Raw genomic sequence first — 26,610 nt, forward strand, 5'->3', positions numbered from 1 at the left:
GCTAAGGACAGGGTAGTGGTGAGATCAGAGATGCAGGCAAGAGGACGCTGGAGCCCCGAGAATGAGTGAAATCTCTACTGGGATGGTTGTCTTTTTCCAGGAGGTCAAGCTGCTGACTGACTTAGGCCAGTGTCCCCCGGACAAAACTTCCATCTCCTGAATTGCAAAAGTGGCTTAGAACACAAGGCTCTTGGGGTTTTCTTTCAGATGCGAGAGTTTGGGGAAAAAGCTTTGTCCAAGAACAGTTATTTCCTAGGCTCTCCTGTTCTCAGTGCTAAATCGTGTCTGCCTGAGTTTTGTGTACCAATCTCCAAAGTTCACGGCCTTTGAGTGTGGGTCACTGTGGAGACAGGACCTTTAATCAGGTAATTCCTATGAAATGAGGCTACTGGGCTGTGCCTCATCCAACGCCTAGCTCCCTGCCCTCACCCCCGAGAGCCTCATAGGAGAGTGAGGTCACAGGTGGGCAGAGACAGCCTCCTCATGGAACAAGAAGTTGACCTTCTGCAAGCCGTGGAAAGAAGTTGGGGAACTCCTGCTCTGTCAGCTCCTTCACTCTGTTTTCCATTTGGTTGTGAAAAGTAACTTCTGTTGTTGAAGTCTTTTGCCATGACTGTCAGGGCCAAGTAGCAGGACTTGCTAAACAGAAAGCACCTGTGGCTAATAGATCCTAACACCAAGGAAAAGTGTCTAGGTCATGGCACTATTGTGGGATGGTGAGATTTTACAGCATATAGATCAATGGAAGGAAGTGAAGGCTTTAGGGGTGTGTTCTTAAAGGGGCTGTTAGGATCTGGGGGCTCAGGTCTTCCATTTCCTGAGAGTCACAAGGTGAGCCGCCTCCTCTGCCCACCCTCTGCTTGTGACATATTATCCCATCGCAGGCTCGAAGCAATTGGCCTGTATGTTGTAATGACTAAATCTTAAGTATCAATATTATTTTAATCAGTGCACCGATGTTGGCTCCATTGTGATGTTCTCATACGTGTGTTCTTCATGATGGCTGATCTTGACTTGCACTTCTAGATATGGCTCTGGACCTGGGAAAGCCTCAGGACCACACAAAGCTCTGAGATTGAAAAGCCTGCATTTAAGAGAGTGACAAGAATGTTGTTTGTCCATCCTGAACTTACTCAGACAAACGTTACAAATTCTTTTCCTTCACAGTCACCCAAAATACCCCTTAGTAATAAATTAGCCAAGGAAGTGAAAAGCAACAATAAAAATTACAAAAAAAAATGCTGAACAAGACCCAATGTTGCTGACATGTGTTGAGTTTCTCTTTGAGTGTTGATTTTGCCGCTTACTAAGTGTTACCGTGTTGTAGGGCTGTGTTTAATTTCGTTTTGGGTCAAGGCATTTTCTGACTCCCCAGCTCCTGCTGGGCTATGGTGTCCAGTATGTGTTTACTATGTTGTTTGCATTAGAAAATTTCCACTCTGACTTGCAACTTTACTTCAAACCTTGTTTTCCTTTGTGTCTATAAAAGAGGCGTCATTAGACACTGGTGTTCTTGGTCTTGTACTGTGCAGCCTCTGGAGCTGTCATCCACAGAGGTCTAGTTTATGTCTCCTGGGCTGTGCATTTTGGGAGGCAGCTTATACAGGCTACTGCACTGACTGACATGCATGCCATGTCGGCGGGGAGCAGAAACCAAAAGCAGTCGTTACTCTCACCTCTTGTCATCTGAGCACCGGTCTGCGGCTCCTTACACCATAGTCAGTCTCTACATAGAACTGCTTCAAGCTCCTACTTCTGCAGCACAGTCGGGTAGTGACACAGCTCTTGCTTCACGAACAGAAATGTAGCAAATGAAAAACACCTGTAGGATCACAAGGAACCGACCGATGGCTGTGGAGACAATCTAGAGACCGGAAGGAATGAAAAATAGAGCCACACATTTTATAAGCCCTATATTCTCATGTAAGACATACATCTCCTGAAGTGTCCCAGCCTCCAAAGACAGCCACCAAGTAGGGAGTGTTCAATCAACTCAATTAGCAAGAATGACAGGTTCAGCAAATGGGCCAAGGACTTGAAGAGACATCCTTAAAAGAAGACACACAGATGACAGTGGGTACACGAAAGATGCTCAGCTCCACCAGTCATCCAATCCAATCCACTGCGAGAAACACCTGATGCTCGTGAGAATGACAATTATAAAGAAGAGAAAGATCCCAGGCACCGAGAAGGGAGGAGGGAAAGTGGACATCTGTGCATTGTTGGTGGGAAAGTAAATTGGCATAGCCACAGGGAAGAGCAGAGGGACCTCGGAAATCAAGTCCTTAGCCCTCACGCGTGCCCAGTTAACACCCAAAGGAAACAATTTTTATCTCAAAGACAGCTCTCCCTCTGCCGTAAACAGCACTGTCACAGCAGAGCACTCAAATTAGCGAAGAAAGAAAGCAGCCCAAGTTGGGTGGTGGTGGTGCACGCCTTTAATCCCAGCAGAGCTGAGGCAGGCAGACCTCTGTGAGTTCGAGGCCAGCCTGTTCTACAGAGTGAGTTCCAGGACAGCCAGAGCTGTGACACAGAGAAACCCTGTCTCAAAAATCCAAAAGCAAAAACAAAAACAAGGAAACAAAAGTCAAAGAAAACAAAACCCCCCTCCCAAGAAAGAAAGAAACAGAAAAAGAAAACAAAACAGTCCATCGATAAGGGAACACCCCTTGCCCTGAGCAAATTCGGCCATATAGTTTGTAATTATATTAAGTCTCTGAGTGTTCATTTGGGAACTGGTGGGCGGAAGAGAAACCTCCATTTACACACGAAAAGTGGGCATATAAGTAGGTGAGCTAAGCAAAGCTCTGCTCCCAAAAGCAGAAAATGGAAAGACAGTAGTAACAATTGGTTGAGGCCTCAAGACAAAGCAACGGTTGGCCAAAGGCACATAAGTCAGTCAGCAGAGAGAATAGGTTCTAGAGACTTACCGAGCATCATGGTGGGACCATTGTCAACATGTGTTGTGTTGATGTTTACAAACTGCCGAAAGATCAGACTAACTTCTCACCACAAAAATAGCTGCTTGTGACCTAAGTACGAATATTAGCCACTTTTTCTTAATACTTTTTATCAGAAAAATCTGATAAAAGCAACTTGAAGGAAGAGAAATTATTTCAGTTCATGATCTGAACATTGTGCTGGCTTCATTCTTGCTGCTGTGATGAAACACCATGACCGAAAATCAAAACAATAACCGATAAAGGGATTTAGTTTAGTTTAGAATTCCAGGTTACAGTTCCATTATTGTGGGGAAGTCAAGGCAGGAACTTCATATGGTTGGTCCCATCACATCCACAGTCAAGGTCAGAGAGAAACACAGATGCACACATGCTCACTTGCTTGCTTTGCTTGAGATCATTTTATTTTCTCCACTTTTATACAGTGCAGGACTCCCTATCTAGGTAATGGTCCTCCCCACAGTGGGCTGGGTCTTCTCACATCAATGAATTTAATAAAGACCTCACTCATAGACACGCCCACAACCAAACGCAGACAATCTCCCATGGAGATCCCCTTTCCACGTGAGTCTAGATTGTGTCAAGTTGACAAGTAAAGACCAGCTGTCCCAAGGGATACAGTTCATTGTGGCAGGCAAGGCACTGGGCTAGCCGATTCCATGCTGGCAGGAATTTGAGGCCTGGATTTCTCACCCCTTTATATCTTGATGGAACAGGAGACAGAAAACATGGGTCAAACATTGATAGGCCAGACTATAAATCTTAAGGCTTTTTCTCCAGAGATCCTCCTTCTCCTGATAGGCCTTATCTTCTCAGCGTTCTACAGCTTCCAAATCCAGAGCCATCAGTTTGGGGCCAAGCATTCAAATACATGAGCCTGTGGGGACATTTCACAGACAAACCATTGCACTCTGTCCCTGACCCCAGTAAGTCTGGAGCTACCTCACAATCCAAAGTTTTTCCAGTTCATTTTAAAAGTCCCCACGACTAAGTAGTTGCAACACTGTTCAAAAGTCTAAAGTCTCTTCTGGGATACAAGGCCATCTCTTAACTGTGAGTCCATATAAAAATAAGGACCAAATAATGCATTTCCTACCAGTCTTGCTCGGAGCGACTGTCTTCATTCTAAAGGGAAGAAATAGGGGCCTGCGCTAGTTTCATCTCTGCTGTGATAAAAACAGCCTAACAAAAAGCAGCTTAGGAAGAAAAGGGTTTATTTGGCTTATGATTCCAAGTTACACCCTTTTCACATCATAGCCACAATCAAGAGCAGAAGCGTGTGTCCGACTGTTCATTCTTGCTTTCTCTCAGCTTGGCTTCTTCACTTGTAGATAGATTAGGCTCCCTGTCTAGGAAATGGTACTGCCCACCACAGTCTGGGTCTTCCCATATCGAAGAACTTAATTAAGACCTCTTCACCCACAGACATATCCGCAGGTCAACCAACGCAGACAATCCCTCATCGAGACCCTCTTCTCAGCTAATCCTAGGTAGTGTCAAGTTGACAAATGAGGTAGCCATCACAGGGACACAGTACATGGGGATCACACCAAAACAAGACTGGACTCAGCAGGGCAAACAGCAAATTCTTAAGTTCCACATTTGGTCAGAATCTTGAGCTCAACATGGCGCCATCAGGGCTCAGTAGGTTTGGCAAGCCCTCCATCTGTAGCCCTTTTGATTGCAGAACGTTTTCTCTATCGGCCGAGTTCTGCTCACAGCTGCAGCTCTTCTCGGCAGACCTGCACATTTCGGGCACCACCAGCATTCTGAGCCCATTACAGCTTAGGACTCTTTCCCACTGCTTCCTGCATGGCTATTTCAAGAGCTTCCCCTTGTCTGGCCTCAGAAGCTGTCTGAAAGCTTGACACGAGCCTCTCTCACCCTCTCCCGGGTGCATACTGCATCATGTAGATGAGGCCAGAGTTCTGCAGTTTGAGATACAGCCAAGGGCCCCTTCTAACACAGCCTCACTGGTCTCTGAACTTCTCCCTGTAGGAAACTGGCAAAACTTCCCTAGATGGACCTGCTGAAGAAGGATGCCCTGAGAGTTCTCTGTTAAGTTCCTTTCTTTTGGATGGAAGCTTTCCAAATGAGTTTGCATTTTGTCCTGAGTCTCAGAAAAGACTAGATGTTTGCTGCGGGAGCTCCTTCTGCTCCTTCAGCCAATAGCCGTTGAGATACCACCCCCCTGGGGCATGGTCTCTTTCTCTTTAAAAAAGCAGCTTCAGCCCTCCGCTCTCTCTTGCTCCAGCGACTAGACTCCTTTCCTGGCTGTCGTGTAGGACAGTGTTCTGTAAGTTTTTTCCTCTCAAATAAATAAACCTTTAAATACAAACTGGTGTGGAATTGTTTCGCGTTTTAGATGTTTAAGCTCCCCAAGAGTGGGGTCTTAGCTTCTAGATGTCGTCCCTCTTTTTCAAGTGCAAATGTGTGGGTCCTCCTTATGTGTCAATCTCTCTAACAGCACGCTGCTGACCTCGTCTCTGCTGTGAACAGCATTAACTCCCTTTATACCCCTTTCTTTGCCAAACCTCAAGTTTCCACATCTTTCTGCTGTAAATCTAAGAGCAGTGAGCAACCCGCCCCAAGCTCAGTGTAGTGCTGTCTTGAAATTGCTTCACCAGACAACTTAGTCTATGACTTTTGCTGTGGACACATTCAAATTTCCAAGGCATGGGTCGAATGCCACCAGATGCTTCCTAGACTCTTAACACAATAGTCTATAAACCCATTTGCCACAAAGTCCTTGCTCTCCTCTAGAGCCCCACAGGCCTGGACTTCACTGCCCTAAGACAAGAGAATGAGACAGGTTTTCTTTTAAGATTCTGCAGAAGTGAGTGTCAGGGTGGAGAGAATGTAAAAGTGACAGGCATGAAACTGTGCTTCCCATAGTCACTAAACTAAAATCTATCCCTACTGTCTCCCCCACCCCCACCCCCAGGCTTGTACTCCAGAGAGTTACAGTCTTCCCATATTGAACTAGCACAGCCTACTGACCCCAAATCCCCATCTTCCTGTCTTCCCGGGGCTCAAGATTCCCCTCTCCCCTCTTTTTGGATACATGGATTTAGTCACATAGCAGACGGTCTGCAGCTCTTCAATCCTAAAATGAACTGAGAGCAGCTAGCAGGCACCAGCTTCAAGCTAGAGAAAGGCAGGAACTCAGTGCCTCTCGCTTATTTGTGATCCACTGATGGACTCTCAACGTACCTCATCTTGAAAGCAGACCCTAAGGACCCATTTGTTATATTAGGACAGAGAACCTGAGTACTACAATGGTCATGATTGGGGGTTGAGGTGGGAGATTTACTAGGGAAGGGGTAGAGGGTGAAGTCAGAAGATGAGAGTTGACATAACGGGAACAGAAAGGGAAATGGAGGCTTCCCTTAAAAAAACCTGGAGAGGGGGCTCCATCGGAAGCTTAGAGAAGGTGAATAAGTGAGACAGTGGTGACATACAGAAAGGTGGGGTGGAAGGGAGGTCTGGAGGAGAAAGAGAGCCTTCGGAGACATCCCCTGAACAAAGGGACTATCTGACTTCCAAAGTTTTTCGGACAGAGGATGGGAAATTTCACTATGAACTCAGTGCTAAGGACCCAGGTGCTGGCCAAGACCACAAACTCATCTGGCAGCTCTGAGGGGGGAGGGGCTGGGCTTGCTTCCATCCTCTATGGGGTCTATGTGTTTGCACAGCAGGGACTGTCTGCTGCAGGGGCGGGCACAGCTTGAATTCTGGGAGCAAGGCAGCCATAGCACTGGCGATCCAATGGAGCTTGGCAGCAAGCTGCTGTAAAGCAGGAGATGTCAAAGCAGGAAACACAGGACAGATACGGAAAAACGTGGGGCTGAGTGAAAGACCCAAACACTCAGCACAGAGGTCCAGTTTCTTCAGTTAAGCCCACCTGCCAGACACTCTGTAGTCTCTCCAAACACATCGGCGTGGGCAACGTGTTCAGACACACAAGCCTAGGGGGTGGTATTTCTCACACAGATCATAACAGTGTGTTGTTTAGCTCAGCTTAGTCATACAACAGTTTATACATGTTTTAAAAACTCTTCCTCTGTGGCCCACCCACCTGTGGCAGGTGAGAGAACTGGCCCCATGAGTGGAAGAGCTACTGGTCCTCATAGGCTCTGCACCCTGTCAGTGTGCTAGATCTGATTCCATTGTTGGGGGACTCAGGTGAGTAGGCCCTGAGAACAAGAGAGCAGGAGAGCTGACAACACCCACCCCCCCACCCGCACGTGCCTGGCAGTCTGTGGCATGGGTGAGGGAAATATGCCCTCCCCGCTCCACCCTTTGCTATCTGCAAGAGAGAAAGCAGGCCTTAGGGTCACTAGTATGAAAGAATTAGCTCTGCCCCTCACCAAATTCAGCACATAAGAGAGCAGTGGTGGGTGCTACACCCCTCCTGAGCAGCATACTAGAGCTGACCTTGTCGTCCTGGGTACAGGTGAGCCAGTCCTGAAGGTGTGAGAGCAGGGGAGATGGTCCCCTTCCTCTCCCCTGGAAGGTTCCCCACAGCAATCCAGAGAGGGCCCTATACCTTGCCTGGACAAAATAGTAGAGCTGGCCCTGGTGATGTTGAGTGTGGGTAAGCCAGCTATGAGGACCCGAAGGCAGGAGAACTGGCCTCGCTTATCAATTCGGGTGGTATTGGTGAGCTAGCCCAGGCAGTGCTGGAGAGCTTGTCCAGGTATTGACGGTGAGGGGAACTGGTAGCTACCACCCAGCTCCAGAACCAGGGCTACGGGTTAGCCCACCCCAACATCCTCCTCATCTATGAACTGTTGGAGCATGTGAAGGGGCTGAACCTCCAGCTCCAAAGCAGCAGGATCTCCATGACAACACCAAGGTATTTGAAGAGGACCCCCAGTGAGAACCCATTATCAGCAGGGTAGCAGAAGCCAGAGGCCTTGAGCCAGACCAATGACTCCAATGAGCCCTTGTAAGAGATGAATGGACTCCGTGTGACTCAGCGGGCCTCACTCCAGCTTCCACGGTGAGATTTCTTTCCTTTCCCTCCTCTTTTGGCTTGCTATGTTTGGTCCTTGGTTTTTCTTTTAAATTTTGTTTTGTGGGGAGGTTGCAAGGGCAGAGGGAGGATGTAAGGGGTCGGGCAGATTAAGTGGGATCAGATGCATGATGTGAAATTCACAAAGAATCAATAAAAGTTAGAAGTATTTAAAAAACCCTTTTCTGCATGGGAAATGTGTACATAAATATTTGCACATAGATCTGTGGGGGGAGAGGTCTGGCTCCGTGTGTGTGTGTGTGTGTGTGTGTGTGTGTGTGCGCGCGTGCGCGTGCATACACACAGGGTCTTGTACTAAACTTAGAGTGTTCACATTTGACTGTAGACTGAAGCTCTGCCTGTTTTGGTTCCCAAGTGTTGGCCTATGCTTTCCCGCTGATGGGCCTTGCTTTTACATGGTTTTGAGGGGTCTGTACTCGGGTTGTCATGCTTGGCCAACTAAGCTATCCCCCTACCTGATGATAAATATATTTGTTAGTTCTCAATCTGAAGAGAAATGAGAAATTTTCAAAGACGACATTTAAATGTGAGTCAGGACGGTGAGTGAAAACCCACCCTCTTTATCAGGCTAGTGATCCTCAAAGCAAAAATGAGGGTGACTCATTCAAGGCTCCACAATAAAGAAGACTCTGTTCATCTGACTGCTCTCAGCTTGGGGAGGAGAAAGGGGGCTGTGCCCTCCAGTGGAAATTCTTCAAGTGTCCATGTAAATTCTGCACCTGACCTTAACTGCCACCCTCCTACAGGCATTGCAGAGATGGGCCCTGGAAGAAGGCCATCTCCTTCCTCTACCTCCAGCAGAGCCATCTGCCTGGAATAGAATTCGGGGGCAAGCCCAGGGACATATCCAGCAGTGACACCCTCAGTCTGCAGTTCACGTCCTCAAGGCAGGATAAAAGGCCGTGGACTGAAGAGAGGAGGAAGCAATGGCACTCAAGGCAAAGGCAGATGTGTGGCTGGCAAGACCCTGGCAGTGCCTGCGCAGGACAAGGGCACTGGGCACCACAGCAACCCTGGCCCCCAACACACTGCAGCCCTTTGAAGCCATCCCACAGTACTCCAGAAACAGGTGGCTGAAGATGATACAGATCCTGAGGGAGCAGGGCCAAAAGAACCTGCACCTGGAGATGCATCAGGCCTTCCAGGAGCTGGGGCCCATTTTCAGGTAAGGGCCTTCCTGACTCTTAGCTGAGCACAGACAGAGCTTCCTGGGCCCCTCGTTGCTCAGGCTCTGCAGGGTATGAGGGGCTGCACTCCCCAGTAGGCACCAGACACTCCTTGCTTAGGGAGACAGGGAGGGAGCACAGGAGGTTATGGACCTGACTCACAGAGACCATGGTTCTCCACCTGGACAGGGAAAGGCACTGCTCATGGCTGAGAGGACAGAGTGTCAGGAGTGCTGAAGTGGAGAGAAGTCAGGCAGACAGTGGGAGGAGCCCTCCTGGGGGAGAGCCAGGGCTAGGGGAGGCTGAGGTGAGAGAGCACACAGACAGGGCTGAGTTTGCAGGGTGCTCAGGTGGAGGACGTTCCCCCCGCCCCCAGGAAGGCGCTGTTCTTCACCCCATAGGTACAGCATAGGAAGAACACAGGTTGTGTCTGTGATGCTGCCGGAGGACGCTGAGAAGCTTTTTCAGGCAGACAATACACAGCCCTACCGCATGATCTTGGAACCCTGGGTGGCCCACAGAGAACACCGTGGCCTGAGACGTGGCGTGTTCTTGCTGTGAGTGGACATTGGGAATGAGGAGGGAGGTGAGACTGTGGTTCTGAACTCAACCAGGGCTTCTCCTCTGTGGGAAGGTGGTGTAGGTCAGGTGTGCAGAGCTTGACAGCCCAGCCTCCTTTCTCCATGGGTGTGGCTATGCCAAGTCCACCTCAGACTTAGTGACCTCTGTCCAACACACGGAAACTGTGTTGAAAGAAAGAAGTGGGGACAGGACTTGCCGAGCCTGCCACCCCTGTGCCCCAATTTCTCTGAGGGGCAGAAAGATGGGCACAGCCTGGGCCAGGCCTTTCCTGAGAGGTGTCCATACCTCTACTCTGTACTCTGCAGAAATGGGCCTGAATGGCGCTTCAACCGCCTGCGGCTGAACCCAAATATGCTGTCACCAAAGGCTGTTCAAAAGTTTGTCCCCATGGTGGACATGGTAGCAAGGGACTTCTTGGAGGCTCTGAAGAAGAAGATGCTGATGAATGCCCATGGAAGCTTCTCCATGGACTTTCAGTCCAGTGTGTTCAACTATACCATAGAAGGTGTGTGGCCTCGGGAAGGTTCCAGCTTGAGGGATATGGGGAAGGCAGAGGCCAAGAAGGAGGAAAGGGGAGAACATTGAGACCAGGGACTGCCTTGGTCAGTGATAATATTCTCTCTGCAGCCAGTCACTTTGTTCTTTGTGGGGAGCGACTGGGCCTCCTTGGCCATGACCTGAACTCTGGTAGCCTGAAGTTCATCCACGCCCTGCATTCCATGTTCAAGACCACCACACAGCTCATGTTTTTACCCAGTGGCCTGACTCGCTGGACAAGCAGCCGGGTGTGGAAAGAGAACTTTGAGTCCTGGGATTTCATCACTGAGCATGGTGAGGGCCACTGACCTGGGCAGCACCATGGGATAGAGGGACAATGATCCCACAATTCCCATTCCTATTCATGTCCTTCAAGGAGCTGTGGCCGCTTAAGACCCTTCTGTGGTTCCACAGTGAGCTTAGGATTGTGTGACCCCACGAGGGTGGCACACAAGCAGGGATACTGAGGTGCCAGGGACACGATAAGCTGGGACAATGAAGGAGAAACCTGTCCCAGCATCGTGACCAGATGTTCTCTCTTCTTATTCAGTCACGAAATATGTCAAGAATGTGTATCAAGAGTTGGCAAAGGGTCACCCACAGTCCTGGAGTGTCATATCAGAGCTGGTAGCAGAGGGTGCTCTGCCAATGGATGCCATCCTGGCCAATTCTCTGGAACTCATCTCTGGAAGTGTGGACACGGTCAGGATCCCATGGAGCATAATTCCACTGTGATGCCCCCTGCTGTTCCCCCAAAGCACAGTTTCCTCCTCACCTGGGTCCCCCAATCTTGTTCCCTCATCATAGCCATTCCCCGCGAAGCCAATGAAATGTCCGAGTAAAGGAAAGGAACCCTAGCTGGAGAGTTTGTAGAAAAGACCTGCACATCCAAGTCCAGGCACAAATCAGGTTAGAAAGCCCACACAAGCAGCAGACTGCCCTCACTTCCTCCAATGCATGAGCATGCTGCAGGGCTAGGAGGGCAGCTGGGAGTGAGCAGAGTGAGCAGCCCAGAGTCCTCTGTTGAACTGTGGAGCTGGCATTCCAGTCAGTGGGAGCTTGAGACAGATGGAAGGAAAGGCAAGGCGGATGAAGCGACAAACACCCAAGCTGCCCGCTGACGCAGAAGGGGGAAGATCGCCGGGCGGCCTCTAGGACACGTGGGTCCAGGTACAAGATTCCTGGCAGTCAAAGGACCCTTCTCTGAGAGACTGCTCTGGGCTAGGCTTCTTATTAGGAATAGAGGCCTCAGGTTCTAGAGAAGGAAGAGTCCATGACACTCCCACCATGGAGGGAGTAGTATTTGGGAGGGTAATGAGGACCAGCACAGGGCTTGTGGGAGTGAGAAGCCAGAGCTGCAGGAACAAAGCAAACAGAGCTCAGAGAGCCTATGAAAAGGAGTCTGAAAAGCCAGAGCTGTATGCACAGACAACAAGGCCTGGGGAGGCAGCAAGCTACCTGAAGCAGGGGCCAGAGGCCAGATGAGGCCAACAGGTATCTGGTCCCCATCACGAAGGGCCAATAAGGCAACACAAAGAGCGGCTGATATGCCCAAGGTGGAAGCTGGAAGCAGACCGGTGACTTCAGGGAGACACCTAGGAGACTGTTTCTATGGGCCATACCATTGAAAAATGCATTCTAGATCTAGAAGCTTAGGGCTCACACCAGTCAGGAAGAGTCAGTGTGAAAAGCTGTGACCCATTAGAGGTTTGGACAGTAAGGCCAATCTCGAGGCGCATGTGGACAGCCAATACAAATCAAGTGTTTGGGAATGTAGATGCGGGTGGCACAGTTTCCTTTAGTGACACAGAGTCCATTTCAATAGGCACCAGATCAGATTGTGAGCACCCAACTCTGAAGGTGCTAAGGTGTTGGCCAGGACTGGGATTTCAGGGAACGTTAGAGGAGGAGGTCAGGGTCTGAGGGGCCTGCATTGCTGTGGCCATGCACTTCTCTAGGAGAAAGGTATCTTCACAGTAGGGATGCCCTTTGGGAGGGTCAGGCTTGATATCCAAGATTGCTCTCTGGCTCCTGCAGACAGCAGTCCCCTTGGTAATGACTCTCTTTGAGCTGGCACGGAACCCAGATGTTCAGCAGGCCATTCGGCAAGAGAGCCTGGCAGCTGAGGCCAGCATCGCTGCAGATCCTCAGAGAGCTTTGACAGAACTGCCCCTATTGCAGGCGGCCCTTAAAGAGACCTTGAGGTAGGTACTGGCTGCCCATTCCCTGCTGTTCTGTCCCCTGTCTTTTCTGGGGCCGAGGGCAGCCAAGTTCTCTGCTCTTCTTCCTGTGGCTGGACGCTGTTGCTCCTCTGGAGGTTGGCTGAGCGCCCTGGGGGAATCTGAGGGAGGGAGGTGCAGATGTGGACAGAAGTCCTTCAGAGCTGAGGCCTCTCCCATTGCTCCCCCACCCTTAGGCTCTATCCTATTGCTACCACTTTGGAGAGAATTCTAAGCTCAGACCTAGAGCTTCATAATTTCCATGTCCCTGCTGGGGTGAGTGATCCTCATACAGCCACCATTTGCCCTGTTCTGCACCATCCCAAAGAGGCAGCTGACCTTGTCCTTGGCGTCTGCCCACAGACATTGGTCCTACTCTACCTCTACTCCCTGGGCCGAAACCCTTCAGTATTTCCGAGGCCCGAGCGCTACATGCCCCAGCGCTGGCTGGGGAGGAAAAGGAGTTTCCAGCACTTGTCTTTCGGCTTTGGGGTGCGCCAGTGTCTGGGGAAGCGCCTGGCACAGGTGGAGATGCTGCTCCTGCTACATCACGTGAGCAGCTCTGGGCGGGGCCTGTGGGATGGGGGAGGTCTCCATCTGCACCTCGTGAGCAGCTATGGGCGGGGCCTGTGAGATGGCGTGTAGGCTGGATGGGTAGGAGTGGGAAACTAAAACAGACCCTCAGAGTTTATCTGAGCCTGGGCTTGAGCACGCACAGAGCGCCCACAGCGAGGGAAGGGCCTTAAGAATAAGGTGGAGCAGGATGGGACCTGCCAGGCAGCGTGCGTAAACATTGCCTAGACAGGTCTTTAAAGGTTGCTTGGTGGGTGGGTGGGTGAGCAGGGCTAGGTGTGGTGCAGGACGTCCTCTCTGCGGCATGGTGGCAGCACTGAGCAGCTTAGCAGGAAATGGACCAGTGCTCTGCCTCCCACAGTGCCCCCTTGTGTTCCAGGTGCTGAAATCCTTCAAGGTGGAGACAAAAGAGCAATCAGATGTGCAGATGGTCTACCGCTTTGTTTTGGTGCCCAGCCGCAGCCCCCTCCTCACTTTCAGGCCTGCCAGCTAGTCACATGACCTGTTTTTGGTGTCTCAGGAGGCCAGACGCTCCCTCCTGTTCCTTGGGACATTATGCCTGTGGTCATGGCTAGCTTCTTGTCTAGGATCTGACAGACTGTGATTCAAAGCCAGGGAATGGCTCTGGAGGATTACTGTCCCTTCTTTGCCACCTCCTCCCCACCACACCAAGCCTCCAACTGTGGGTCCATTCAATTGGGTCCATTTAATGGCTTTGCCTTCCTGTCTGGTCCCAAACATCCTTGTTACTCTCTTCCTGAACCCTCTCCTAAAGTTTCTTTGTATTGTATGATTGTTGTACAAGAGGAACCCAGCATCAGAAAGGACATCTCATGTCAACAGTGAAAGCCCAGGAGGTCACACGTGATACATTCTCACACGTGAAGAGAGACAGAACTGGTCAGCTGGGAAACTACTGTGTATGTTGCACACCCCAGATGTCATGTGATATGGCTCAGAGCTCAGGGTACAGTGAATGCTCAGCAGTCACCCTCCAGTCCAGTCCATGCGCAGACCCTGGGGAAATGTCTTGGTAACACAAGGTTCAGAAATTAGTTTGCAGGTTTCTCTGGTCAACGGATGAGCACATATCTCAAGTCAGACTGAGTTGGGGCATTTGGAGCAGTAGTGTGGTACCCTTCAGCCCCTGTGTTCCTGGTCTTACAGACACCACTGGCCAAAGCACAGTGCAGGGAGGGAATGTACCCCGGGTCACAAGCATATCTAACCACACTCTCTTCGCCTCATTCCTTCTTAGTAGCCCTGATAAAATAGAAACTGTATCTTATGAACAATAGAAATGGGTCTGTTTCTGCACTGAAAAAAAATCAACCCACCCACCAAGCAACCAAAATCCAACTGGTGAATTGGCAGAAAATGCTTATAACATTCAGTATAAGGCTTTAAATTCCTCAATATAAAAATCACTTTAAGGGCTGGAGAGTTGGCTTAGTGGTTAAGAGCACTTGCTGCTTTTTGCAGAGGATTTGGGTTTGGCTCCCAGCAACCATGCAAAGCAGCTTACAACAGCCTGCAACTGCAGCTCTCAAGGATATGACACCCCTTCTGGACTCCCTGGGCACCTGCCACAAGCATCTAAAGAAAGAAAGAAGAAAAGTCACTTTGAGAAGGAGAGAAAGCATCAAAACTCATGGTAAAACAGGAAAAATCTGTGAACAGGTCTCACACACACATACACACACGAAATGCAGAGTAACCTCCAGCTCTTTCTCTCTGTAGTGGTCTCTCCCAAATGTGAAAGCATTTTAGTCAGGAGAAAACACCATAAATAAATAATAAATAAATAAAATAAAAAATAAATAAAAACACCAGACGATTCCACATTCATATGTGCTGCAGAAAACCCCAACAGAGCCGAAGGATTCCGTCAGAAAGTACACAGGAGAGAAGAGCCTAGGGACATCCATTGTACCACACACTGCACAAGGTGTCTTGGGTTTCTACCTAGGGGCAAAGCTAATGGCTGTTACTGGAAAAACTGGTGAAAATAATTGTCTCCTTTGATTCCATTAATATCGCTCTATAAAGGAGGTGTGTGAGTGCACACATATGCATGCATGCATGCGTGCATGTGAAGACAGAAGTAGGCACCAGGCACCTGCCTTTGGCACTCCTCAACTTATTTATTGAGGCAAGGTCTCTTGCTGACCTGAGAGTACACCAGTTGGTAAAAATATCCCACCAGCGAACTCCAGGGATCCATCTACCCCACGTCCAACTTTCATGGGATGTGTCTAAACTCAGGATCGCGAGAGCACAGCAGATGTTTGACCAACTGTGCTGTCTCCTCAGCCCGTTAAAATTCATTTTTTGTATTGATGAACACCACATTGATTATGTGTGATGTCAGTTCCAGAAGAATTCGGCCAAGCGAGAGAGTAAATTCTTTGTACTTGTCTACAACTCGTGGGTAATTCTAAAATCACAGCAAAGTGAACAGGGAGAGATGTATGCATGGGCTATGTCATTGCCACAATTTAGTAATATGTTCTGCATGTTTATATAAAGCAGAGTGGTTGAATAAACCACGATTTGTTTTTAAGTGGCTGGACTGCCCAGGTCTCGCAGCTTGGCCTTGCAGGGAACAAGATGAGGCAGGCCAAGGCCACAGAGATCAAAGCGTCCCCTTGTTCCTTTCCTCTCAACTTTGGGTCACCTTTACATCCCTGATCAGAAACATCAAGGAAGGGAGAGATGGCTCAGTGGTTAAGAGCACTGTCCTTGCAGAGGCCATGGGTTTGGTTCCTAGCATCCACCTGGCAGCTCCAAAATATCTACAACTCAAGTTCCTGGGGATCAATACCCTTTTCTAAACACTGCAGTCACGGCACACGTGTGGATCACAGACATACATGCAGAGAGCCATTTACACACATAAAATAAGAGAGAAATTTAAGAATGAAACGTGTATGTACAAGCACACCTGCACATACATCTGTGAACAAGCCCACGTGCAGAGCACTTTATAGTCGGAGCCCTGCTCAGGCCTCAGGACACAGCTTGCTGTTTGTAAACCTCACCCAACTGAATGACGTCTGTGTGACAAAACCCCACCGAGTTTTAAATATGCAAATCTCAACTTGTCCATTTCTTCTGTTGTCATCTCAGAGTCTTTTAAAACAGTGTTTGTCGATGTTGCCCTGAGCGAGTTAAAATAACCTGTAATAGATCAGTGTGAGTCAACTCTTACCTTGCTGGTGACCTGAATCAGATAACCCTGTCATTTTTTAACTCTCGACTCTTATAAATTCATTTTAATATAATGAAACTTAGTGACTTTAAGAAATGAACTTGTGAAGCAATTAAAAGGAAGTTGTACCCAAACTACAGTCCTTGGAAGAGGACTATATAAGAGTTGTCAAATAATTTCAGATTCTAAATGATTTTAGGTTATTTCTGAGAACAAGTTTTCTGAATAAAACCAATACATTAAAAAAACAGAACTTAAAAAGTCAGCTCTGAAATACCTATTTATTTAAAAAATAGGCAAATGTGTTATGAGCTTAAGAAAAAATCATAAGTCTTAGCATCCACATCAAATGTTTTAAATACATAATATAGCTATTAAACATAGAATCACAAAATAAATTATATGTTATGTGACAAAGGCTGGTAAGCAGACAGCTGATGAAAGTTAATTACTGGGGAGTGTGGACCAGATTCTGGAAAAGAAGCTGTGTTAGGAAAGACCGATTAAAACTGCAGATGGGGCTTGAGAGATGGCTCAGCACTGGCTGCTCTTCCAGAGGACCCAGGTTCAATACCCAACACCACATGGTGGCTAACAACGACCTGTAGCTTCAGTTCCAAAGGACCTGACAACCTCTCGGACCCCTACTGTCACTGTGCACACATGGTGTATAACACACAAATGTGAAAAGCACCCACACACATAAACAAAACAGAACAAATAAAAACAATTCAAATAAATTTAGAGAAAGCTGTAGCGATGTGGCGCGGCTGGGATGCTGCAGCTCCAGAGGCTGCCTGCCTCACCTCCAGCTGTTTCGTGCTCCAGGACTTCTGCACCGAGGGTCTATCAGATGGGACTAAATCAGAAAACAGAAACCTCACACATTATCACTAGGAACTTCTTTCTTTTCTCGTGCACAGCCTACACCGAGTCTGTGCATGGCGTGTGCTCCCCTTATTTGATTGCTTTTTTGGGGATGTCTCCTCCTAAATTTTTCATTTATGCTTTCATTTTAGTTTTTCGTCTTTCAGAGCAGCGCCACCGTCCTCCTCCAGGTGACACCACAGAGCCTGAGAAAGCAGACTCTCTGGAGGTGGCCGCCAGCTTCCGGAGGGAGGTGACCGGGGTCAGGCACCATAGTTCTTATGTCATCATTTCTAGACTTTACTGTTTTATTTTATGCTTCTGACATGCGCAGAATAGACTGGAATATAGTTGAAAAGCATTTTAAATGTTCTTCACTGGATGATTCTAGTAGTTTACAACAGGGATTTTCTGAGCCATTTGCGGTAGTTCGCATGTCTGGATCTCTGAAGAATTCAAGCAGAAGCCCAACGTCATGGTCAAGGAGCTAAACAGAGGAAGTCTGTGGTAGGTGGACAGGCCACACAGGCCATCTCTGGTGAATGAGAAGCCAATATAAACGGCATGAAAGGAGAGCCCGGACCCATTGATCCCTCCACTATGTGTGGACGCAGAGAAGGTGACGTTCATGAAGGAGACTTCTCAATAGGGCATTAAATCTTCGACTTTGCCCCCAACCTTAGACTTCCCAGACCCATATTTGCAGGCATTAAATATCTCATATTTATCAATTGTGCATCCCAAGGAATATTGTTATAGTAACCCAAAGTGATTCAAGCAGCAATCTGGTGAGACATCTCGTTGGAAACAGGCAAACAACAACAACAGCAACAACAACAACACCCACTCTTCCTGTGGTTCTAATTCTATTTTCCTTATGGGCTAAGTCCTTCATCTTAATGCTCTGTGCCGTGGAGATAACTCTTGGTTATTTTGGTTTTGGTTTAGATGGATCGTTTAAATCCTCCAGCACTAAATCTGGTGTTTGTTCTAGGCTTCGTGGGGGTAACTCTTATCACATTGTTGATGTTTCCATCAGCTCTTAGATCTCTCAGGTTAAAAGTCACATAAAGGGACTGATGACGTTCCTTTGTGTGTTTGCTTTTCTGAGGCTGGATCTTATGATGTAGTCCTGACTGGCCCCGAACTCCTAGAGATCTGCCTTCTTCTGTGTCTTAGTCACTGTCCATTGCTGTGAAGACACACGACCACGAAGGCAACTACTAAAGAAGCCATTTCACTGGGGGTTCGTTTACAATCTCAGAGGGTGACGGCCTGAGCATCAGGGTGGGAAGCACAGCAGGCAGGCAGGTATGGTGCTGAGCAGTAGCTGAGAGCTCACATCTCATCAACAGGCAAGAGGCAGAGCAAGGGAGACAGCATGGTGGGTGGGGTTTTTGAGACATCAAGGCCACCTCCAGTGGCACACCTCTAACAAAGCCACACTTTATTTATTTATTTATTTATTTATTTATTTATTTATTTAAGATTTCTGCCTCCTCCCCGCCTCTGCCTCCCATTTCCCTCCCCCTCCCCCAAGCAACTCCCCCTCCCTCATCAGCCCCAAGAGCAGTCAGGGTTCCCTGCCCTGTGGGAAGTCCAAGGACCTCCCACCTCCTTCCAGATCTAGTAAGGTGAGCATCCAAACAGCCTGGGCTCCCACAAAGCCAGTACATGCAGTAGGATCAAAAACCCATTGCCATTGTTCTTGACTTCTCAGAAGTCCTCATTGTCTGCTATGTTCAGCGAGTCTGCTTTTACAGACCCAGTCCAGCTGGCCTTGGTGAGTTCTCGATAGAACATCCCCATTGTCTCAGTGTGTGGGTGCACCCCTCGCGGTCCTGAGTTCCTTGCTTGTGCTCTCTCTCCTTCTGCTCCTGATTTGGACCTTGGGATTGCAGTCCGGTGCTCCAATGTAGGACTCTGTCTCTGTCTCCTTTCATCGCCTGATGAAGGTTAATATCCAGGAGGATGACTATAAGTTTTTCTTTGGGTTCACCTTCTTATTTAGCTTCTCTAGGATCACGAATTACAGGCTCAATGTCCTTTATTTATGAAAGCCACACTTCATAATCCTTCCAAAAGAGCGCCACCAAGTGGGGAGCAAGCATTCAGCTATATGAGGGGGTCATGCTCATCAAACCTCCATAGGCTTCCTCTGTTGGAGGCTGTGATTGAAGGCATGGGCCACCACATCCAGCCTAGCAAGAGTTTTCTCTCTTATAGTATTCTTTATAAAAAGAGTTATGTCTTTTCATTTCATGTGTAAGAGTGTTTTGCCTGCATGTATCTGTGTACCACATACATGCAATGGCAGAAGAGGGTTCCAGATCCCGGAACTGGAGCTACAGGAAGTAGAGGGGGATGGATGCTGGTGCTCGCCTTGCTTTCTCCTTTTATGCAGTCCTAGATCCCAACCCATGCAACGGAGCTGCATACACTTAAGTTAGTTCTTTTGATCTCAATTACCCTAATTTAGAAAACTTCTCACAGAGATTTGTCTTGTAGATGATTATGGACCCTGTCAAGTTGTCAGTATTAACAGTCACACCCATACACCCTGCCCCTTTGACTACTCTCTTGAAACAAGGACAGTTATTTCTTACTCTGTGGCTCTGTGGAGTGGTTCGCAGTGAGACACACATCAGCCACCTGCTTTCCCACTACTGTCCATGGACAGTTACCAGGGAAAGTCTGAGTTCAGTGGCTACCACAGTGCTGGGGTCCCTCATGACAGCTTCCTGCCTCCTACCCCATGACCTCCCTTCTCTCTTGCCCTTAAGGAATGCTCCAGTTTGCTATCATGCTACTCAAAGGCTAACCTCATTTGAAGTCTTGTTCTGAGTCAACCAGAGAGACACAGAAACAAGCATGGTTTCCAAGTGTGGTGGCTCACACTTGTAAACCTAGTACTTGGGCTGCTGAGGAAGGAGGGGCACAAGTCTGAAGCTATCTTGGGCTACATAACAAATTCCAAGCCAATATTAGGTATAGAAGGAGACCGAGAAAGGGAAGGTCTTTCCCCTTCCACAGATCTAGTTTATCAGTGTCATTTACTGAACTTCACCAACCCTCAATCCCCATCCCCCAGCCCCAGGGGGTTTCTGTGCTCTCCCCATTGCTCTGCCAGGGTGACTGGAGAATGTCCCCAGCCTTCTTGTGGTGTCTGGCTCAAGACTTGTCTGCTCCTGGACCAGTGGGGCTGTGTTTATTTGCTCTTCTAATGAGCCGTCTTCATATAAGGTAGCGCCCATCCTAGTTCCTGACTTTCCCAAACACTAACCTCTGCATCTCCTTCCTTCTGCAGAGACCTTTCTAGAAAGAGAATCTAACACTTGCAGACAGCATATGCTTATTTCATTCCATCTCTTCATCCCTATGTCAGTCCAGTACAATCACAAACACAACTCAGTTGCTGAAAACGGTTCTTGCTAATGTGGCTGGAGGCTCACCAGTTCCAAACTGAAGCCATTTCTGCGTCTACTTTTACAGGCTGATTTTTCGCTAAAGATCACACCCATTTAAATAAACTCCAAGCAGACTCAGCTATGTGGCCTTGTCTGCTTTCTGTTGCTGTGATAAACACCATTACCAAAAGCAACTTGGTGAGGAAAAGATTAAGTTCTCTTTACAGTTGTCCATCTTGTAGGGAAGGCAGGGACTCAAGGCAATAACCTCTAGAGGAGGAAGCTGAAGCATAAAGCACCAAGTATGCGTGCTTCTTAGCTTGCTGCCTGTAGCTTGCCCATTTTCCGATACAACCCAGGACCCCATGGGTGGCACCACCCACAGTGGGATGGGCTTTCCCACGTCAGTCATTAATCAAGAAAATGTCTCCAAGTACTCGGTCATTAGCCAATCTGATGGAGGCATTTTCTTAATAGATGGCCCTCTTCCAAGTTGACAATTGGACAAATCAATCAGCTAAAGAAACAAAAACTCTCGACAGGCCATCATATTAATTCTCGTGTATGTTCACCCTCCCCCACCTGTTATTTCAGGGTCTCAACATTTCTCTGCCCTCACAAAAGTAGCACTCCTAAACTTTACCCCAGGGGTATAGAAATGGCCTGGCTGTAGTTACCAGGTGGTCAAGGGTGGGGTGTGAACTCAGAGCCTGTGATAGACGGAGGATGTTAGAGGTCAACTCCAGTCCTGAAGATACTGTCCATCCCTCAAGGACCCTTCCTGACATCTGTCCCCCAATAGACCTGGACTCCTCTGACAGAGATGCCTCAGAATCAGTATAGAGATTTTCTAAAAGGTTCTCCAGTGCTCTCCCTCAAGAAGGAAGATGGAGTGTATAGGAACCCCTGCCCTGACAGGAGCTAAAATGCAGGGTGGGAAATCCTTGTTTGGTAGAGGTCAGCTCCTATGGATGGCTGCAGCTCACTAGAAACACAGAGGACCTATTCCTGCTGCCATCTATGTGGCCCAAGCAAGCTTCTGATGCCAGATCGATCCATGGGTGGAAATTTACAAATGGATGCACAGTGTCAGATAGTTGCATAGATGGCGGAGAGTAGTTTTATCTTGAGGATGTTTGCTCCTGTTATTCCATCTTTCCCTTTGATCCTGGGTCCCAGTGCATGTTGTGTTTGTGGAGGAGGTGAGGGTTCCCCCTGCACCAGCTCAGAGGCACTCAAAGGCACTCAGAGGTAGTGGAATGAAAAGGGAGGGGCAAGGGTTAATTTCAGAGGCACTGACCAGTAACACTGGCAAGACCAGCTACTGGTTCTTATGGAAGGCAAGGAGCTGCTGGGCTGACAGCTATGGAGCCTGGCTTTTCACCTACCCACCCAGAGATCACAGGACTCAAGTCTGGAGGTTAACAAAGGAAAACAAATTTAATCAGAAGGGTCCATCAGGGTCCAGGGAATTCGTGACCCACAAGGCATGCTCCAGGTCCATCTGCAGCTTACAGTAGGCTGAGGTCTGTGAGCCCAGGAGCAGCCAGAACCATGAAGCCAGGCAGGAACAGCTTAGTGTAGCTGTATCTTCTCTCACTGGCTTTCCCGGGCTGCTCCTTGAACTGCGGGATTGGAGGCCCATAGTTGTTACACAAGTCCCATTTGCAGCACCTTGCATATAAGAAGGGCAAGGGCTTTTGGGCTACAAAGGGCTTCGGCTGCGGTGCTCCATCAGAAGAGATAATAGTTTCATCTGGGCGCACTGGACAGAATCTGCTGCACTGCTTTGAAGACATGTAGAAACGCCCATAGAATTCTAATAGGAAAGAAAGGAAAAGATATGATGAGCTCAAGGTCCTGATACCAGAGTCTCTAGGGGTTATCTGCATCCTTGAGACCCTGTCAGAGATCCTCACTTAAGGAGAACATCAGTCAGAGGGTCGGAGCCACCGCTTGGGAGGAAGAAGTCCAGGCTGTTCCAGGGTGGACTGTGTGGGGTTCCACGTGCTATGGGATTTGTGCTTCTATTTGGAAACACAGGATCCTTGAGCCTCAACTTTTTCAAAACACAGAATTGACTCAAGCGACTGAAACAGAAAAGCATATCAGAAGGAGCTCTGGCCATCCTGACTGAGATCCAGCTGAGAGGTTAGTCTTTGAATGTCATCTTGAATTGCACAAGAGAGTTTTCTTCATATTAAGGAATAAAGTTCCAATTAGCTGAATCCAGTCCTGCCTACTGTTCCCCCAGCCTACAAACTTCCTAGAACACAGAGAGACACACAGGGATGTGTGTGTGGTAGTGGTGATGGGGACGGAATTTGAATGCTCATGCACTGAAACCCCTCATGTAGGTAGAATGGGTTGGGTTCCCTGGATCCACTTTGGGAAGGAAAGCCTTCTAGTATCCAGAATTTTTGTAGTGAATCATGGGGTTGGAGGTAGGGGACTGAGTCAGTCTGCAAACACCAAAGCGATGGCTACTTCTCCAAGGGGATGAAGGTGTAACTGACCCTCATCAAACCTACCTAGATGCTGGTCTCAGTAAGGCATTTGACATCACTAGAGTTCCATTTCTTTTTTTTTTATTTTTTAAATTTATTTATTTATTAAGGATTTCTGCCTCGCTCTTCGAGCAGATGGGGGGGGGACTTGATCGGGGGAGGGGGAGGGAAATGGGAAGCGGTTGTGGAGTTCCATTTCTTTTAAAGAGAAATAGCTACAGACAAATCTCTGCTCTTCTTCCAACTCTCTAGTGCCCATGGCTGACTCCGTTGTTCCTGCCTGGCTCGTGCTTCCCCGCACTCAGGCCGGCACCTGCTGCTTGTGACTTTCTCTTTCAGTATTTTGTCTGTTTGATTTTGTGTGTGTGTGTGTGTTATCGTTGTTACTGTTGTTTCTGTTTTTTTTATGGGTCACTTTTGATTGACAGCCCCCATTCCTAACAGCATTTGTGTCCTACCCACAATATCCCAGGACGAACCCAGAATGAAGCAACACTTACGGATGGCAGCCACCACACAGAACTGTTCTTGAGGTTCACATTGCTTTGGATTTGTGCAGTTAAAGCTGTTCTCTGCCTCACAGGAGTGACAGGTGATTCTGTCTGAAGTGAGGGATTGGAGAAGAGAAAATGGGACATTGTTCCTCCTGCAGTACCAAACCCGTCATCCTATTCCAAGTGGCGGCCAAGTCCAGTGAGCTCCCACTCTCCCCATGCCCACAGTCTGTGCATGTTACCCAAGTTCTCAGCCTCCCTGTGGAGGCTCCCCCACCTGTCCACTGGGTATTTCACTTGGTCCTTCACATCCGGGCACACTGCATGAACCCACGTTCTCAAGCAGACACTCTTAAGTGTCCAGAACCAACGTTCTCAAACAGACACTCTTGAGTGTCCAGAACCCACGTTCTCAAACAGACACTCTTGAGTATCCAGAAATACCAAAGGGCATCCATTTCCATAGCCACCCTTTCTCCTGCCCCACCCTCCTTTTTCCAGGTCCCTTCCTAGGTGGGCAATATAAACTCTCCTGCGTCAGGATTGGCGCAGGTCCAGCTAGGGGAAGACAATGGAGTCACCCTCTCCACTAATTCCCCATTCCTCAGGCAGTGCTGAAGCTCCAAGGTTAGGGTGGCCTTGGTTTTCTAAACTACCTTCCAAGAGGGAGGAGTGATGGGAGAGACAGACCAGGCTTCCCAGGGAATGAGTGCACAACTCTTGCCCCTAGGGGAAGTTCCTAATCAGAAGCACACCCTTGCTGGCCTTCACCAGCATACCCCAACCCCTCCATCCCCAGGAGGCCCACTCCCACTGGCCCTACCCCCTGACCCTCACCCCTTATCCCACCACCTCACCCCCCACCACACTGTAGCCTTCCTGACATTGGGTCTCTCATTCCTGGACTTCAGTGTGATCTATCACAGTGGGCTCCCTCTGGCGTCACTAAGCTTTATCATCTTGGCTCTTCTAGGGGCACAGGGATGTGGCACTTACCTGCTCCTGCGGCCGGCACCCATGACAAGCCAATGGCTATGAGCAAGGCCAGTAGGACCACCATCTCCAGAGGGCGCCTGGTCCTGTAGAGGAGAGGAGTGAGTGGCTAGCTCTGGTCCCTGATGTCCTCGGTCTGCCTGTCCCAGAAGCCTCCAGTCTCCAGGTCTGGAATCTGCTCCCACCTCCCCACCCTCCGGATCCCTGCTGCCCTCTCCCCAGTGTTCTGCCGCCCCACCCCCACCGCCCCATGTGCTCACACCTCGGAGAAACTTCCTCACACTGTTTGCCCCACAGAGTCTCTGCTCTGGACCACTTGCTGACCTGAGAGATGAGCCGTTAATTCGCCAACAGCCCCAACCACACTCCCTTCCTCAGCAGTCCGTACCTCAGTGTGTCCATGAGTCTTGGCTTCTGACTGGAGAAGTCTGAGAAGCAGCTGGTCTGGGGCCCCGCTCTCCTCACACTGCCCCCTACAGGTGCCGCTGGTGTTCCTTCTGGAACATTCCAGCTCCTGCCCTTCCTGCCAGTGAGGTTCAACCAGAGGGGGCGACTCAGGGTCTGCGTGACACCCGGCAAATGGCGCCCTCTGCCTGACCCCACTGCAATCATTCTTCATGCAGTAGGACCCTGCTCCCCTGAGAGCTGGGCCCCAGAGAGCCCCACCCTGACCTTCCTATGCCACCTGGGGCAGATGTGGTGCCAGAGTCTGTGTTCAGATTCGTTCCATGAGTGAATACAAGCGCATACACTGCAGGAGGGACTGGGTTAAGGAACACAGCACCTTCCCCTGGCACAAGAAGCGCTACTGCCGATTTGACAGCCAGATGTCCCTTAGAGAATTCCAGCCAAACTCATTCCCGTGTCTTTTGCTCCCTTTTCACTTTGCTTTCTCCCCACAAGCCTGTGATAATGTTTCTTGTTTTTTTCACAGCTGCACGTATCCTGTATCGGAAATTTAACACGGCGTGTCCTTTAAAATAACAGTAATGTTGGGGACAGTATTCTAAATGTTATATGCAGTACTGAAGTATCTCGAACGCCACTCTCAGTGTATGAAAAATATGCACAAGGGCAGCATTGCTAGCAATGAGGTACCAAGTCAGAGGGTTAGTTGCATTTGCAGCTGAGACAAGTTTTCTCCAGTTGTTGCATTGATCAGTGGGTGACTTTGTCAGTCTATTATCATAAACGACTACCCGAGTCAATGATCTCTATTTTTTTTTAAGCAAATCGCATTCTTACCCATCCCTTGGATTCACTCTCTCACGATTTGAATAGAGCCTGGTGTAATTTTTATTCTCCATTTTGAATGAATTCTCATTGATATTAGCAATATTTATTTTCAATCTATTGGTTTTTCTATATATCCATCCATCCATCTATCCATTCATCCATCCTTGTGTGTCTGTGGTCCATTTTCTATTGTTTTCTTTATGAAGAGATTACTTTGTTGTGGCTAATAATAGACATTCACTTCTCTTCCTTTTACCATTGACTCCCAATACTTTAAACCTGGATATGAGTTTATTTGAATGCATGTGTCCCAGGCTCTTTGGGCAACTCTAGTAAATGCTAGAAAATGAGGGTATGTCCAAGAGAGAGTTATGTTTCACCGCTGTGGAGGCTGACAAGTCCCAAGATCAAGGTGCCAAGAGTCTCTATGTCTGCTGAGGGCTTGTTGCTTTTAGCTGGCTCTGCCTATGGTTGCATGGTAGAAGGGAGGAAGGATTGAACTCACATTCAACAGCCCCTTTATAAGGACAGCTAACTCATCATGGCCTACCCAGTCATCAAAGACTCCCCGTCTCAATACCACCACAAAGCTTTCTCTCTCTCTCTCTCTCTCTCTCTCTCTCTCTCTCTCTCTCTCTCTGTGTGTGTGTGTGTGTGTGTGTGTGTGTATGTGTTGAGGGACACCCACACTGAAGCCACTGCAGGATATGGATGCTACCATGCTCACCATCTTGAAGGATGGATCCTGATGAGATCTAGGGCTGCCTGTTGAATTCTCTGATATCCCCCAAATTAATGCAATCACAAACCTTGCTCAAAC

General features: G+C 48.6%; 1 protein-coding gene across 2 annotated transcripts; it reads left to right on the plus strand.

Annotated features, from left to right (window-relative positions):
• Positions 1-8,924: 8,924 nt before the first annotated feature.
• Positions 8,925-13,568, plus strand: LOC121461414 (cytochrome P450 11B1, mitochondrial-like). Of its 2 annotated transcripts, XM_041672500.1 has the most exons (9): positions 8,925-9,163; positions 9,566-9,721; positions 10,052-10,251; positions 10,374-10,577; positions 10,834-10,985; positions 12,321-12,487; positions 12,700-12,778; positions 12,866-13,054; positions 13,455-13,568. In XM_041672500.1, the coding sequence occupies exons 1-9, from the start codon at positions 8,925-8,927 to the stop codon at positions 13,566-13,568; spliced, it is 1,500 nt and encodes a 499-aa protein (XP_041528434.1). The 2 variants fall into 2 exon arrangements, with proteins under 2 accessions (XP_041528434.1, XP_041528435.1); XM_041672501.1 differs by lacking the exon at positions 12,866-13,054.
• The last annotated feature ends 13,042 nt before the right edge of the window (positions 13,569-26,610 follow it).

The sequence above is a fragment of the Microtus oregoni genome, unplaced genomic scaffold, assembly GCF_018167655.1.
Source record: "Microtus oregoni isolate MIOR12 unplaced genomic scaffold, Mior012 000022F_ref0000154, whole genome shotgun sequence".
NCBI classification, from domain to species: Eukaryota; Metazoa; Chordata; class Mammalia; order Rodentia; family Cricetidae; genus Microtus; species Microtus oregoni.